At 44.9% G+C, this 16,516-nt stretch overlaps 1 protein-coding gene and 1 long non-coding RNA gene across 2 annotated transcripts in view; one reads left to right on the top strand and one right to left on the bottom strand.

Moving 5' to 3' along the window:
• Window positions 1–3,025: 3,025 nt before the first annotated feature.
• Window positions 3,026–9,858, bottom strand: SRD5A3 (steroid 5 alpha-reductase 3). The gene is made up of 5 exons (XM_019553138.1): window positions 9,674–9,858; window positions 6,682–6,827; window positions 5,129–5,323; window positions 3,871–3,993; window positions 3,026–3,298 (listed from the first exon to the last, which is right to left on the bottom strand). Exons 1-5 carry the CDS (start codon window positions 9,856–9,858, stop codon window positions 3,039–3,041), a joined length of 909 nt encoding a protein of 302 aa, XP_019408683.1. The 3' UTR covers window positions 3,026–3,038.
• Window positions 9,859–9,881: 23 nt separating this feature from the next.
• LOC109322190 overlaps window positions 9,882–16,516 on the top strand; it is a 13,940-nt gene continuing 7,305 nt past the window's right edge. The window contains exon 1 of the long non-coding RNA XR_002104333.1: window positions 9,882–10,392. This is a non-coding gene — a long non-coding RNA (uncharacterized LOC109322190). The remainder of the gene's footprint in view (window positions 10,393–16,516) is intronic.

Here is a 16,516-nt window from a genome sequence, read left to right as displayed (position 1 = left end):
TCTAGGCTGGGACCACATGGCTGCCCTGCATGAGAACCACAGGAGGGAGGTCGGGGGAGGGAAGAGCAGGGAAGGAGCCCAGGGAAAAGCAGCTTAGGGAAAAGCTGAGCATGGGAGGGAAAAGCAGCTCTTTCCCTACCCCATGGCTAGCACCCCCACGTTGCAGCCACTCACAGCCCACATGGGGCTGCCTGTGCCTGCTCCGGACAGCCCCACAGGCTGCAAGTGGCCGCAGGAGACAGCAGCTGCAGCACCCCCTGCTTGCTGCGCCGGGTAGTGTTTGCCACTGCCGCCTGTGTGCTGTTCAGTGCACACTCTGGGTGGCCAGCAGCCAACACTGAAGCAGCTGACAGGTGAGCCTGGAGCCGGCGTGGAGCAGGGGTGAGTTACAAGCTGGTGCTGAGCACAGGGAAAAGCAGCACCTCACTGAGCCTGGGGCCGGTGCCCCGCACTGTAGCTGCCCACATCCCACAGGGCTGACTGTCTGCTCAGGACAGCCCTGCGTGGGCTGAGAGTGGCTGCAGCAGGCAGCACTGGCCATGGGATGGGTGAGGGGCTGCTTTTCCCCCGCACTCAGCACCAGCTTTCCTGCTGGCGAGCAGGGGTCTGGGGCTGTGCACTGCCTCCCGCTTGTACTGCAGGGCTGGGGGGCACTGCAGGTGAGTGGGCAGGGAGCCAGCAGGAGCACAGGGCCTGCACTGGGGGTCCCAGAGCAGGGTAGCAGGAGCGTGGGGTCCCAGCTGGCAGGGGCTCTATGGATACAGGCTAGCTCCCCCTCTCCCTGCTGGTGCAGCCCAGCCTGGCCCCACAGATCCCTGCAAACCTGTGCCCTGCTTTGAGCCCCAGAGGTGCTGGTCCTGTGGCATGGCACCAACATCTTGGGACCAAAGACATTAGTCCCAAGATGGTGAGCTGGGGGCGGGGCACCTGTCAAGGGGCGGGGCTACCAATGGGGCCCTTGACAGCCTGCCAAAACTGGATAAGTAGACCTCTGCCAGAAATAATTGCCTGCCTGTGTTATACCCATTACACATACTCATCTTATTTGGTAGCTTACATGCCAGAAGCCATTGTGTGGTTGTCTCTTCTAGGACTTTTTCTGACAGTGGTGTGTCTGCAGATGAACCATAAGTACCATAAATAGGAATTTTATGATAAAATTAAGCAGTGTAGTCATTTTCTGCTAATTTGTCTGTCAGAAATGCAAAATGCTTATAGGCCTGTAACATCACAGTGATCATCATAACCCACATTTGTGAACATGACTACCTTTGTTTTCAGTTTCAGTCCAGTTTACTTGGGCATTTCAGTTAAAATACACAAGTTGAGCACAAGAGGCAAGTAACCCTGTAACTGGGGCCGTTAGGGCCAACTCATACTGTGAGTCCTCTTAGTATGTTTTAATTTCCCACTGGCTTAGTTCAGATTGCTAAATTATATGGAAATTATTTTCACAACTCTTTGATTTAGTTTAATGCTCTCATACTACTTTTTCTCCTATCATCTGTATTGGATTAAAATATAGCCCAGGTGATATTTAACTTGAAGGTTTTTAAGACCCCAGCTAGACAAAGCCTTGGCTGGAATGATATAGCTGTGGATGGTCCTGCTTTGAGCAGGGAATTGGAAAAGATGACCTCCTGAGGTCCCTTCTAACCCTTATTTTCTATAATTCTATGAGTAAGGCTTTAAATAATTTGTCCATTATTACTGCTTTTGATTTCTTAAGGTAATGGAAGGGGAATTTTTACTTTGTTTTCCTAATTTAGAACTTAATCTTGAAAAGTACCCATATTTAAAACCTAGAAACTCAATATGGAAGTACAATAGCTCTACTAAAATTATCAGGGTCGTTTATGATTGAAATAAGTATGTATAGGTCTGTGTATAAGTTAAGCACCCCATATTAAGATGCACTGTTGAAAGATTCATATTCAATGGAATAAAACATGCCTCAATTTCACTATTTGCTACTGTTTCCTATTCTTGTTCAGATTATTTTACATTTGCCTTTTCCTGTACAGCACTATAAAATTTAAGATTACCAAACAAATCTTGTATTAGCAAAAGGGAAACATTAGCAGTCAATGCACCATATTCCTGAACAATTATAGTTTCTAGTGGAAGACACCCAAAGACAAGAGAAGTAGGGAAGGGAAGAAAAATATTTTTAAAAATAAAACTGAATTAAAACATGAAATTGAGTAGAAATGACTGTATTTCAGGACTGTCCTTTCTTCTTCCTTGTCCACCCCCTGGGCTAAGATCATGTATAAGGCACACACTCACATACAGATTGCTGCAGTGGCAACTAAAGCGTTTTATTCATTATATAGAAACATAAAATACAAAAAGGCCAAACATCAGCAGCTCTTGTGTTTAATTGAATGGCTTCCATATTAAAGTTGAACGATGAGGGTCCAGAGGAGGGCCACATGCATGATCCGGGGACTACGGGGCAGACCCCACAATGAGAGACTGCGGGACCTGAACCTGTTTAGCCTTCACAAGAGAAGGTTGAGGGGGGACCTGGTGACAGTCTATAAACTCACTATGGGGGACCAGAAGGGTTTGGGAGAGACCTTGTTTCCCCTAGCGCCCCCTGACATAATAAGGAATAATGGCCACAAGTTGTTGGAGAGTAGGTTTAGATTAGACATCCATAAGAACTACTTCACAGTTAGGGCAGCTAGGATCTGGAACCAGCTTCCAAGGGAAGTGGTGCTGGCTCCTACCCTGGGGGTCTTTAAGAGGAGGCTTGATGCCTACCTAGCTGGGATCATTTGAGCCCAGTTTTTTCTCCTACCTTGGCAGGGGGTCGGACTTGAAGATCTATAAGTTCCCTTCCGACCCTACTTCTATGATTCTATGAATATATAGATACAATTCAAACTGTTAAAAGTAAAGTCTGTACATTCATTAAAACCCTCACGTGAGTAGAACCCAGACAAATTTTTGTCTAACCCCAATTTTGATTACACCGACTCCTGAGAACCTGTCTTCTATTCCCTTTTAGATGATTTGCATTAATGAATATCTTAAAAGAGGAATGGTATAAATGCTTTTCGATGCTTTGGATAGGAGCTGAATGTGGTCAGGTAGAACTCGTGGCACAAAATGGCAGCCAATGCCTGATTAAACAGTACAAGCATCACTACAAGCCACCAAGTCAAGTTGTAAAATCCAAATGTGATGGCTAGGGAGACGTATATTAGGAGTTCTGCAAAATAGTGCGGGCAGGAGACCCTCTCAAACCAGTCTCCAAAAGGAATACTGTGATTCAAACTTACAACGTTTCCTGCAATTAAATAGAGGGAAGAGTTAGTTGACAGAATATACATTAAATAAGCTTTAAACGTTAACCCATAATTATGGAGTAACGACAAACACAGCCACTTCCCAGAGTTCAGTGGGATTTGTGGGTGCTTACCACTTGGCCTTAAAACACTTTGCTCCCAGTGTTTGAAAGTACAGATTGAAATAATTACACTGTAAGCACAGAAGCGGGCATTTTTTGTTTAGGATTCAGGAAGTTACTCAATGCCCTTGAGCTAGAAAATGCTCTTTTGCGCTGAACATTCATAAACAAAAATAATAAAAGGCACTGCAGATTAGTTTATGTTTTCAAAATGTATTATGAACCCTTAAGATTTATTTCATTCTAGGATGCTAAGTGTTAGAACTTTGTTTTAAACATTGCATGCTGCAATTAACTGGATATTACGCCTACAAATATCTTCCACACACACACTGGGAAGTCTTATATGCATTCCCTTCACTGTATGCATGGAAACAGTGTTCATTGTGACAAATATTTCTAACAGGAAAAAATAAAATGCATAAACAGCTTCCAGATGTGATATCTCTCACCTGATTTATTTTTTCTAAGCTTAGCTAGAATCACATGACATCTGTTGTGATGAATAGAAGCCCAGATGTACACTGAAATTCCCAGGATGTGATACCAACTGATGTGCATCCAAAGGCTATTCCCTGAAATAAATAAAAAGATGGTTCATGAATACAAATTAGAAGGAAATGCATTAACCCTCATACAACTACCTGAAAGCACTAGACACACACCTTTTCTCATCTCAAGAGCTTGTCCCAGGGCACTGTGTTCTCCCTAATGTCTTGATCTGTGCTTTTAAGCCTAGCTCATGCAGACTATGAACCAGTTGATGATTAGAAATAAGGGATAAAGCACATTACAAAGAAGGTAGTTAGGACCTTCACATTCTATTTGTAGTCTAACCAGTTTTTCACAGTAACGGTATACATAAGTTAAAAAAAAATTAGTGTGGAGAACAGAAGATACTCTACAGATCATCACAATGGCTTAAAAGGCCAAAAAGTTCTGCATCTAGTACAGTCTGCTTTGGAAGAGTTGTCCATGGGGAAGGCACAGCTGACTTTTTGAGCATTTTGGTCCAGAAGACACCTGCATGGCCAAGCAAATGGTAGCACAGCTGTGGAAATTAGTGAAATGTGCTGACAGAAACTGGTATTCAAAGCTCTGTAGTATTAGTGGAGATGTAATTAGCCTAACTAGCAGATTGAAGGGACACAACCTGAAATGTGTAGCCATCTGGAAAGTACAAAGTGGACGGACAAAGAAGTTGGCCAACAGAGTTTGTCAGGTTCATGGTTAAAGGAAGGTCTCCAGCAGAAAAGAAACTTCAGCTCATAGTAGCCGTCTAGCCAGGGAAATGCTCAGCTTTACTGAACTAGCGTCAACTGGGTGCTCTTTTGTGAGGCTGAAGCATCTTGTGGCAAAATTGTGATATATCTGCCCTGAAAGCCTATGGGACAAGGTAGCTTGCAGGGAACAATGGCACCCAACTATATGGCAAAGAAATACATGTAGACCAGGCACAAGTATAAAATACAGGAGTAGTCACTGATGGACTACATTAGGCATTGGTGACCTGATAAAATGACACATTCTAACTCCAGTAAGCCCTTTTATAGATTTCATATACCTTCTTCTCTCTTATGCAGGCTAGGTATGACTTTCCTCTCTAGGCAAAAGGTAACTTACTTGGCACACTATCAAATTTCCACATATACAAATCCTGTGAAAGTTCAAGCGAGAATGCCATTTAAATAGTTCTAAGGAGGTACTTACCATTCCTGACATTAACTGGTACTTGACATAGCACAGTTAATCCAATCCCAATATAGTGAGCAAGTCCAAAGCAGTAGTGCACAATATGCATGACGCTATTGGAGAACACACTGATGCAGAGGCACTCTGTGAGTCTTCGAAGACTGTGCAGCCAAAACAGGAGGAGAACCAAGAAGGCAGACAGGTGCTCATAACCTATAATCAAGCAGAAATGAAAAGTCACAAACTTGCTGTCTCTCTTCATAAATCTGAATGCCTTTGAATTCCCTAGCTAGAATCTCTTAGCATTTAGGCTCTAAATCCTTTAACATTTCTGTATTATCAAATCTTACCCTGTTCCCCAAGCCTGAGTTGTTCTTTTATTCAAAGTCTGGGAGAGCAAACCAAACATCCTTACTTCTGCAGTTCTGCAAGTGGATTGGTGCACCTGCTGCTGTGCAGGTGGGCTCTGATCCCTTCAGTCCTTCCAAAAATCGACACAATAAACTGCAAGCAGACTTGGGTGCCTGTAGCCCTGCCTCTGTTTTGTTGGGAGTCCCCAGTATTCATAACATAAGACAATAACCTTTAGTCCAAACAAACAGAGTAAAGTAAACCTTTAGCCTTTTTCCAAGCAGCGGGAGAAGGTCCTTTAACCTACCCCTTCCTTAATTCTAGCTCCTCTGGCCTTCAGTCTGCTTCTTAGCAGCAAACTGCTCTTTTCCTTGGGCTTTTACGTGACAGCTGATCACCTACAGCTTGACTCCTTCCCCAGCTATCTGCCTCCCTTAAACAGTCAGACCATGCTGTTTCAGGTTCCCAGACTCATGACTTAGAAAAAATGTAGTCCAAGCAAAGAAACTCTCCATCTACTATAAATAACCTCTACCAGTGGGCTGTCCACCTTATTTGTTCCCACAGCCTGGAAGTGGCTCCTTGGGTGGCTGACCCACCCCGAGCAACGAGGCAAAAGTGTCAGGTCAGTGTGGCTTATGGAAATCTGCTCTCCCAACTTCAGAACACAAGGGAGGAACGCTGCAATCACTTGTGCCCGCCTGCCCACCCCGGGTTGTTGAGTTGTACTGGCGAGCCCCACGGGCCGCAATTCAACCCACCAAAGGTTCCATTCGGCCTATGGACCACCAGTTGGAACTCCCCGATGTTATATATGGAGGATTTGGCTACTGACTTATATCTGCAGCACCTGCTCAACCAAGGACCAACTTTTTCCTCTGATAAAAGCAAATCGTTGCCCTGTAGTGAGCGTATTTCCAGGGAAAGGGAGAACATGCGTGTGTATCAGGGCATATGCTGTTGACAGCAGCAAAAGAGCAAGAAGACCTGAGTGAAAGCAAAAGAAAGTAACCATTAGAAGTGATTTTTTGCTCACTAGGTAAAAATAGTTTTACACAGAATCATAGCAAAACCACTTGGAACCTAGTTTATACATTATATAAAACCCCCCAAAACACTCAGGGATGAGTAGCTGATACATTCTCCAAAAGTAACAACACAGCAGCAAAGTAGAGAGGTTCTGCTTTCTGAGTACTATTAAGCATGTTTGGACTACTTGCCCTGGTTCTGTGAAGACCCACTGAGAACACCGAGCAGATCCCGAAGCCAAACTGGAAAAGGCCTTTCTAGGAACAGAGCTTGAATAAGCAGGAGCAGCAAAAAGCCATTCCAGGTCACAGAAACCACATAGAAGTGAGTAAACCACCTGTGGAAAGAAGCAGCAGCAGCATTAGCAGTGTTCTTCATAACACTCCTTACTTCAACACTGGAATTCAGTTCAAGGATCTCAGAGGAAAAGGTTCATTCTCTTTTGACCTGGCCTTGAATGATTTAGGGTCCAAGACCCAGTTTATGGAACTGGATCTACAAGATATCCACTATAGCCTAACACAAAACTGTCTTCCTAGTTAAAGGTTTGCTTACAATAATAATATATAATCTCTCATCCCTGCTTATAGTTATCTCAGGTAACTGGAATAGAAGAGGACTGAGTAGGGATCATACAAAACTTGAGTATTCCTCAAGGCTTAAGAAATAAATCACAGATCACTAAGTGACCATGTAATGCTGTTTTTTAAACCCAAACAACTAAAAGGCTGACAACAATAATTTTCATTGCACAGCTGTAGGCCTCACTGAAACATTGATCAATATATATACAATACTCACATAAAGGGTTTGCTAAAAAATTGGCCAGCATAATCAGGACCAGAAAACCTGACCAATGGCATGTACTCCTTACGTAAGCATAACCTCACTTATGGGCCATATGGGCACTCCTGCCAGAAGCTAGGAGGAGGAGATAGCTGTACAAGTTGTAGGATCTCCCAGTACCCGCATGATCTGACTAGGACAGGGACATCCAGGCCAGGATGTTGAAAGAGGCCAATGATACAGGATGATCTGAGATATTCAAGATGCAGAAAGAATACAATATGTAATTTGTTTTGACAACTGTATAAGAGGAGGGTTGGAAAGTATCTTCTCTTCTGGACATATGACTAAGAGGTTCCACCAGTTTGCAACAGTCTGTTGTACAATCACCCACAAGCCTCATGTACTCCACTGTACAGTGCAGTGTTTGGTCTCTTTCCAAATACATGAGTCTTTATATGTACTGCAGAAAATGGGAGAGACCTCTTAACAGGCATCAAGGCAAGACTGGATGCCTTTCTGGAAGATATGCTTTAGTCAGTCACAAGTTACTGAGCTCAACAGAGAGGTAAATAGGAGTTAACAACCAATGTTATACAGATGCCTTTATAGTCCCTTTGCCCTTAAAAATAAATACTTCTAATAATAATAAAATGAAAAAAACCCGACTCCTGGCAACATCTGCAATAAGATAGATGTATAAGAAGAGTGTGCTCAGCTTCCTTTCAGCTCTACTCCCAGGATGACTATACCAGCAGAGCTCCAACAGTGCGGTCAAGACAGATTTTACATAGCTTGAGAACATATTAGATCCTACAAGGACTGTGCAGGCTGCCATTCGCACTTGATAACTTCTATTTTTTTTCTTAAATGAATGACTTTGGGAAGTCATGCAGGAAAGGAAAGGACTTCATTCTACAGTGGCAAAACCTTGGTGTCTAGAACCTTCCTTAGAGTTATTAAATGAGACCTTGAAGGTAATGGGAGCAAATGAAGCAAGTTACTCCCAGACAGTTAAAGTGGGAATGTTTTGTCACATTGGCAAGTCTCAGAGGGCAACATTAATGTCTCTGGATGGACAACAGGTCTTCTAGTTCAGATTCCATGCAAGAGTGCTGGGCTGACATCCAGCGTTGACACCATCTGGGAGCAGGGTATTGGCCACTGAGAAGGAAAGTGAGAGCAAAAGAGAGCACACTGTAGGACGCTGATAATTCAATCAGCAATAATCAAACCTACTAGCATGGAAGCTAGAAGCCTCGGTATACAGACTGAAACCCTTTGTGCCAAACCCTTGTTGGCAGTCCTAGCAGGTATAAGATTCATGTCCTTCTCAGTCTAGTCTCTGAGCAAACAAAACAGCTGCAAAGTATTTGCTATGTAGCTTGTCACAATAAAATAGCACTAGTAGCTTAACCAAACAGAATCCAAACTGCTATGCCTGTTCAGGAAGGCAGCTGCTGCTTAACCTGTCTTCAGGTCAAACTGAATTTTAATCAGCTGACTCTGGCCACACACAGGTGCTCTCCCAGTAGGAAGTACAAGCACTGTTACATGTGCTCCAACATGTTCCAGTTAGAGCGCATCATAACAGACTGGATTAACAGAGTCTGCTGGAGTGCTCTAATCCGACCGTGCTGCAGCATCTGGTGTATTCAGCATCCCCAAGCTTCAGAATAGCCACAGGAGCTCTTTAACTAAAGCTTGTTCAAGAAGCTTTAGTTAAAGTGCCCTGCTGCCATTTTGAAATGTGGGATCCTGAATACACAAGATGCTGTGGGTGTTTTAATCAGAGTGGCTCTTGGCAGCCTCTCTAATTAACCCTCCCCCTCCCCTGCAAAGCATGTGTTCAGAAATCCCTTGAACATGTAAGCATTAGTTTAATTTCTCCCAAAGGAAACCCATCCTCTGGGAAGAAAGGTCTTCCAGGTTGACACCTGGGAAATCTCCCTTGCAAGTTTCTCTTCCCAGAATGAATGCCCATATACATTAGTTGATTTTGGGGGAGAAGACAGGGAAGGGAGAGGGGACACCAAGCAGAGTGCACTCCACTGTAGCTTAGTCAGGTCTCAGAAGCTTTATCACAACAGGATGAGGCAGTGGGCTGGGCAGCTGGTACACCAAGGCCTCATCGCTAGGTGGCAGCTGGCTCTCTGCAGCATGCCACGAACCTGACGCTTTGAAGGCGAAACTCCTAGTCGCAAGTTTCACGTGGAGCCTCACAGCGCTGGGGGCCCTGGTGCAAGGCCGGGAGCTCTCGGGAGGCAACACAGGGACGTCCCGGGAAGGGAAGGGAAGGGAAGGCCAGGTCCCGCTCCCCCACCCCTCCCCGGGGATAAGCCCGCCCTGCAGGCCGGTCAGCGGGGGACCCTGCTGGCGCCACTCCCCGCCGCGCACCTCTTGGGCACGGCGCCGAGGCGGAGCCAGGCCGGACCCGGCCCGCAGCAGCTCCGGGTCTTCCCGTAGTGGAGCAGCCAGTCAAGGACGCCGAGCCCCGCGCCCCCCAGCACCAGCCGCACCAACAACGCCACGAAGAAGGCGGCGGCCAGCAGCAGCCAGAGCGCAGGCAGCGGCGCCAACATCCTCCGCGCGCATGCGCCGCCCCGCCCCCCGGCCGGCGCCCGGACCAAGCGTTATCGCTCCGCAGCGGCTCACCCGGAGGAACTAAGCAGAGCTGCTTCCGCAGCGACTGAAGTTCTGGGTGTACCGCGAAGCAGGGATGTTGCCAAGATCCGGTGCTAAATTAGAGAAAGTCGTTAAACATGCTCTTAGCTTTAACCTCAGCACACTAAATAAAATCAAGGATTACGGATCTGAAATCCTTCTAAATTAAATATCGCCTGAATTATAGTTTAATGCAGAGCAAAAAGAGTAGGGAAGCATTGTCATTGCTAGTGATACCTCTCCAGGGTCTTAAGATGACAACAGTGGATCATGTCTGTTGAGGACAGTGGGGGTAAGGAGTAGGTTGTACACGTGGATATTGGTGTCTTTTTGCTTGGTTTCAAGATCAACAAAACACGCTTAAGCAGTTTTCCAAAGGATGCACTTGCACGCTGAACCCTGTGCTGGATCTCCTCATCGGTGTTCACTCTCTGAGAGAGGTGCCCATGGAGGTAAGTGAAGTGGGTGACTACCTCCCGGGTCTTCCCCTCAATGATAATTTCAGGAGGGGTATCACCTTCCTGGCCTGGAGCAGGCTAATACAGCACCTAAATCTTCTTGATGTTGAAACAGAGGCCCAAACTTGATAGGCTTCTGCAAAGAAATGTGTGCAAGTGTGTGGAAAATCAGGAGATTTTCCACACTGTATGCAAGCTTCTTGATAGTTGGGGTGTGCTGCACAGACAACACAAATCATAACAGCACCTAGCTCAATACAAAGGGCAATAGGAAAGGGGGAGGTGGAGTGTCCCCTCAGCTCATCCCTGGCTGGCACCTGAGACCTAGTGCCCAGGCACCTCTCCCCCCTTACACACACACGTGCATATGCCCTCCCCCCCAGTGCATTCTACACCTCCAAAACTCCCAACAGAGCAGGGGCATGCAGGGAGCAGACTGTGGTTCTGCCCTTGGCCCTATCCTCGTGCTGTTACTGCCCTGCAACGTCACCCTGCGATCCCAGCCTCACTGGCCCATCCCACTCCCAAACACCACTCCTGTCCACCTGCGGCCCCATCCCACATAGGGAGTTTTGGTGAGTTGTTGTGGCGGTCGGGGGTGGTGGAAGGGTGTGCTGACCTGGCCGGCGACAACTTAAAAAAACTCCGTGTGGCCTCTGGGCCCAAATAATTGCCCACCCCTGCTTTAGTGTGACTGCTAAACCTGTCAATGTACACCTGCATTTTAAATGCTTGTGAGAGTCAAGGATGTCTTAGGGTGATATTTTTATTGGATAATTTCTGGACCATTATATGCATAATTTCTGGACCATCATGGCTACGTCATTACTTTTAAAAGCTTGTCAGGCATCTACTGATACTGGGTGAAATTTCTATATTGTGGAGTAACGTATATACAGAAGAAATGGGCACTGATACGCCACAAGATTTAGGCCTTGTTACACATTGCACTTTGAGCTGCTCAAATGTTGATTGGTGTTAGTGCTAGCTTGAGTTCAGAGCAGTCTCATGTTAAGTCTCAAAACCTTCTGACTGTCCCCCACCTTAAATAGCTGGGACTTGCCCCTTGAGGGCTGATGATCAATGGCAGGACTAGGACCTACAGCTGTAAATTGCCACTAGAGGGCTGGTAAGCCAGGACAAGCTGATCCCTGTTCTAGGTGGCAGTGTGTGTGAGAGGCTGGGGGGAGAAAGTGGGGTGGGAACATGAAGCTAGGAGAGTTAATGGGATGGGCTGAATGGGTGGGAGGCAACTGGGAGCTGGAGCCAGAGCCCCATGCACTGGAGAGAAATAGGAGGTGGAAAAGAAACAAGGGTGGGGAAATGAAGGAAGTCAGCCACTGAAGGATAAAATAAAAAGAAGTGTAAAAAAAAAAAAAAAAAAGGAAGTAAATTAAAGAAGGTCTCATGCTTTATGAAATTGGGATATGGGATTGTGGTGTGCAGGGTGCTGGTTGTGCTTCCTGGGGAGGCTGGCAGGTAGGAGGGGTGATGGAAGGTGCTTTTGGGAGAGTTACTGCCTCAGTCCTGGGAAGGGAGCCCCAGTTTATGGGGACCTAGTCTGTTCCCCTACCTTGCTCCCCCTCTTCCATCCTTCCCAGTTCTGGACCTGTCCATACCCTGTGACCAAAGTAGCTGGCATGTGCCATGCAGTCTGCTTACACAGGTTTACACCTGTGGGTGGGAAGGTTGCACCCCCAGGGGTGGGATGGGAAGCTGGCTTAGTGTCAGAACCTCCCCTTGAACAGTAGAGTTGAAGGGGTGGAAAGTCTGTCCACACAGAACAGGAGGGTGGGGAGGAGACACTGCATCCTGAGATGCTGGAGGATTGCAACTTGAGTAGCTCTTCTGTGTGTGGGGGGGCGCACATTAATGGAGCATGAGGTAGGTAACACGGATCAGAGCTAAACCTGCTCTGGAGTGGCATATCTTTAAGCTGTCTAAAGTGAGCTTAAAACTAGCTTCAGGTGTTAATGTGTAGACAATCCAGGGGTTAAAAGCTCCAGGAGCTGCCTAAAATTAATGCATAACAAGGCCCTTATCTCTTTTAGTACTTGATTCTTACTGAAGAATTAAGTAATCCTCCTTACTCAATAGCAGTTTCAGTTGTATTGCATTATAACTTTGTGATAATTATCAAAGGGCTTAGGTACCTTAAGCAGGTCTTGGGCAAAATACACCTACATAAAAGATTGTGAACCCTCCTTGCTCAGCTGCCACCACCTTTAGAGGCATGTGAACTCATTGGCACATCCCTGTTTCACTGGATTCTGCATGCCCAGAACTGTTACAGTGTGAACAGCTTCGTATCTATGCAATCAGGATTCATAAACTAAGCATTCATCTGCCTCCGCCTCTGAGGAGCCCAATCCAGTGGAAGTTTTCTGAGAATGCCTAGCACAAGCACAGGACCAGAGTCTATAAAAAATGGAATTATGAACACTTTCTTTGAAAGTATAGCTGGTATTGGGGCCAGAGGCATAGCAGGTAGCCTGTGCACCCTGGACAGCAGCGATGCACAGGGTAGCTATGCTGCTACTGTGTGGATTGCTGTGGCACAGCCAACCACCAGCTGTGACAGCAGTCATTTTTGTGCCCTCCTCCCAAAGGCAGCCCCTGGGGTTTGTGTCCTGGCTGCCCCCCTCCAGTTAAATTACTTGTGGTGTCACTGACCACATTTCCACAGATCTCATCCAGAATGTGAAAGGTTACTGAGTACTAGGCCTTCTTCAGCTGGAAGGGATTCAAGTTCATGCGCTCCCAAGACAATTCCAGAAAGTGCCCTAGCCATGAGGTTGTTAGCTAATACAGAAGGTGACAGAGACTTTCCCTCCTGTTGAAGCTGGGTAACAAAGAGTTCCAACATTCATTGGGCCAGAGAGAAAGAGCACTTGAAGGAACGTGACTGTAGCCAAATAGTTATATAACACATCTGAGAGAGGGAGGTTCCATTCTCTGCCCCAAGGACTGTATATGAATTTTACTTTAAATAGTCCTCTGAGAAAATACATAAATAGTCCTTGGAGCAGAGAATAGAACCAACAACAGCCCCTCCCTCCTCCTCCTCCAACTGTATTCTAAATCAGAAGAACAACAGGATTTGATGCTATGGTCCCCTCCCTGTAGCCCTGAATCAGGCATCTAAGCTCCAGTGAGAGGTAGGTAAGCCTAAACACATACCCATTTTCTATTGGCTAGCTCTAGCTGCCCCCTTCTCAAAGTGCAGGTTCTCTTGGATTTATCCTGAGGTGCCTAACTTTCCCCACATACTATATGCAGAGCCCCAGTGCCTAGAACAAGGTTCTGGATTCTATTCAGAAAGGTTAGACATGGGAATATCTGGATTTGAGGTTTCATAGCAAATTAGCAATACATGAATGTGATGCTGTGATCATTCTGTGCACAAGAATCCACAGCGCAAGCTCTAAAATGTAACCAATACCAATGCCAAGTACAAAAGGATTTTGACAGTCATGGATCGAATCATTTTAATAAATGTGGATCAAATCAGATTATTCTCTCAACTCCACCAGCATGTAGGGATAGAAAGGCGCAGCAAATTATAAATGATTTTCAAACTTTCCATACAAGTAACAGTCTCCAGGTGGCACCAAAACTCTTCAAGTCCTAAAAGCAAGTCATTCTCTTGAATTGCTTATGGGTGTTCTACATAAAATGTAGGATTTCTGTGGCTTAACATAAGAAAGTTCAGACCATAACTTATCTGAATTTGAGCTGATAGTTTGTAGAAGCTCCTGTTTCAGAGATACTGTAGAAATTATCTGGCTAAAATATAGAATCTCTAGCTAATATTTCCAATTGTTTAAAATTATGAATGATTAAGTTTGCATACTATTCTTTGCGCCTATTCTTTCAATTCAATATCAGCTGTTATAGAATTGGTCATAGTTTAAAATGTAGGCTGACACTGATAGAGTTGCTGCTAGCATTTGGTGAATCTCAAAGCATGAAGTATAAAAAAATGCCTGATTATCCAAGATTATCTAGACCCTTTGACCTAGAATTGGGTCTTTTCATGACTCTCATGAAAAGAAGCTTTTGGAGATCAGGAAAAGTTTTTTATTTTCCAGGAGCTTTGGACAAGTCAGAGGGACTTCTGGTTTGTCAGGTTTCCTGCCTGCTAGAAGAAAACAAAGGGAAGGGCTCTGTGATGTTAGGTACAATAGCACTGATCTGCTGGTTGCAGAGGAGGCTAAGTAGGAATGGAACAAAGAAAACTGAGCAGCCTCAGATCCAGACTGGGAAAAAAAATGTGAGTGTCAAGCAGTAGAAATTAGGTGGGAGGACTAAACAGCTAATTGATATGAACCGCATAAATGCCCTAGAGAAAATGTGAGAGCTAGACAAACTGTGTCACTGAAACAACAAGGTATTGGAAGTATGCCTCTGAGCTCAGTAGCATAATGATTGGGTGGGTGAGTGGGACATGAACCACAGGTGCTGCCCATAGTGGGGGGCACTGGAATGGCACAGGGGCTGGGGGTGTATGTCACCTTCCCTTCCCTTGCTTCCCCCTACACCCTGCACCTTTCCTGCAGGAGCTCTGGCTATGGCAGTGGGGAGGGCAGAGATGCAGTAGCAGCGTGCAGTGCAGGAGCAGCATCTAGTGGTTTGCTGCTGCTGGGGCAGATGTCACCTCCTTTTTTGCTGTCACTGCCCAGGACACAGTACTAGCCAGTTATGCCCTTGAGTTTTTCAGTGACAGTCATAAAGTTCAAAGAAAGTTATCTCTGTCAGAAAGGCAAGCAACAAATAAATGTATTGGCCAGGCCAGAGTAAGTTGCATTGAAATATCTGGATACTTATAAATTTAACAGCCTGTGCTGCAAGATAGAAGGGTGTTTTGGTGGCGGGGTTTGGAGAAAAGAAATGAGACTGCAGTCGGATAATTCGAAACAGAATAGGAGGGGTTTTTGTTATTCAAATAGTAAAAAAAATTGCAAAATGACAACTGGCACTTTCTTGATGATTTCTGCTAAATACATTTCATTTTGATATTTCACTTTGGTTGCAGTCTTTTAATAGCAAATTAAAGCCCCACCTTAAGCAGTCATAAGCATGCTTAAAGTCAAGTTCATGTTTGCAGAATCAGCAGCTCAGCTGCTACTACCACTTCTGAGTAATTTGATTTATAAAGAAAATTTAGATTGGTTCAAATGCAGACTTTCAAAGGCAGGTAGCCTGAAGAAGAATGCACTGCATTGAAAGCTTGTCTAAGTCTATCCCAGCTATGGGGTTGGTTCAAGAAAAGGTATTGCTTACAAAAATCCTTGTACTATAAAGTACTGTTCAAACTAGCTCAGTGTGAAATAATAATTTTACTGGGAGTTTCAGTTCTGTGATTTGTTGTGATTAATTTAATAGCAAGACAAATAATTTTAAATGATTCTACTAGGCCCAGAGATGCTTCATATGTGTCATTTGTGTCCAGAACCTAACACAATGCATACTACTCCATGACTAGGGCCCCTAGCCCATGGAGTAATAAATACAAAAATAACATGTATATAAACACTGGCCTAATCTAGATTAAATTACAAATTAGGATTTCAAGCAGAGAAAGCACATACTGTACCCTTTCAGAAAAACATAGGGAAAAAAGTTCCATGTAAAAAAATGGATGTTTTTGGTAGAAATTCTTCAGAGAAATTAGAGCCTTCACAAATCTTTGCATACCATAGTTATAAGAAGAGGTAAAAAGGAAGGTGTTAAGTAATGACTTTCCCTGCAGCAGTGTATTTTGGTTACTGAAGCACTGACCTACAGAAAATAACTCAATGAAGGGGAATGTACACTGCAAGCAAAATACTTATCTCAGTTTCTTCTTTGGATATGCTTTGTATTTAGATTTGGATTGGGAAGAAAATGCTTTTCCAGAGACTTTGGTAACGAATTATTAGTCCTTCTAAAAGAATATTAGGACTGAGGAAGTTGCTCTCTCAGAAGAGAAAGGCCTCTGTATTTGGAAGCAGCTTAGGGTGGTTATTTTTTAACGTGGCTGTCAGCTGACAGGTGAAAAGTACAGGTAAAATTGGCACGCAAAAGGCTAGTTCTGTTTCATAGATTTCATTCACATTAGGGCTGGAAGGGACCTCGG

This window comes from Crocodylus porosus, unplaced genomic scaffold, assembly GCF_001723895.1.
Source record: "Crocodylus porosus isolate Cpor-Errol unplaced genomic scaffold, CroPor_comp1, whole genome shotgun sequence".
Lineage (NCBI taxonomy): Eukaryota > Metazoa > Chordata > Crocodylia > Crocodylidae > Crocodylus > Crocodylus porosus.
The sequence above is the reverse complement of the archived record's forward strand: the minus strand, read 5'-3'. Positions and strand labels throughout refer to the sequence as shown.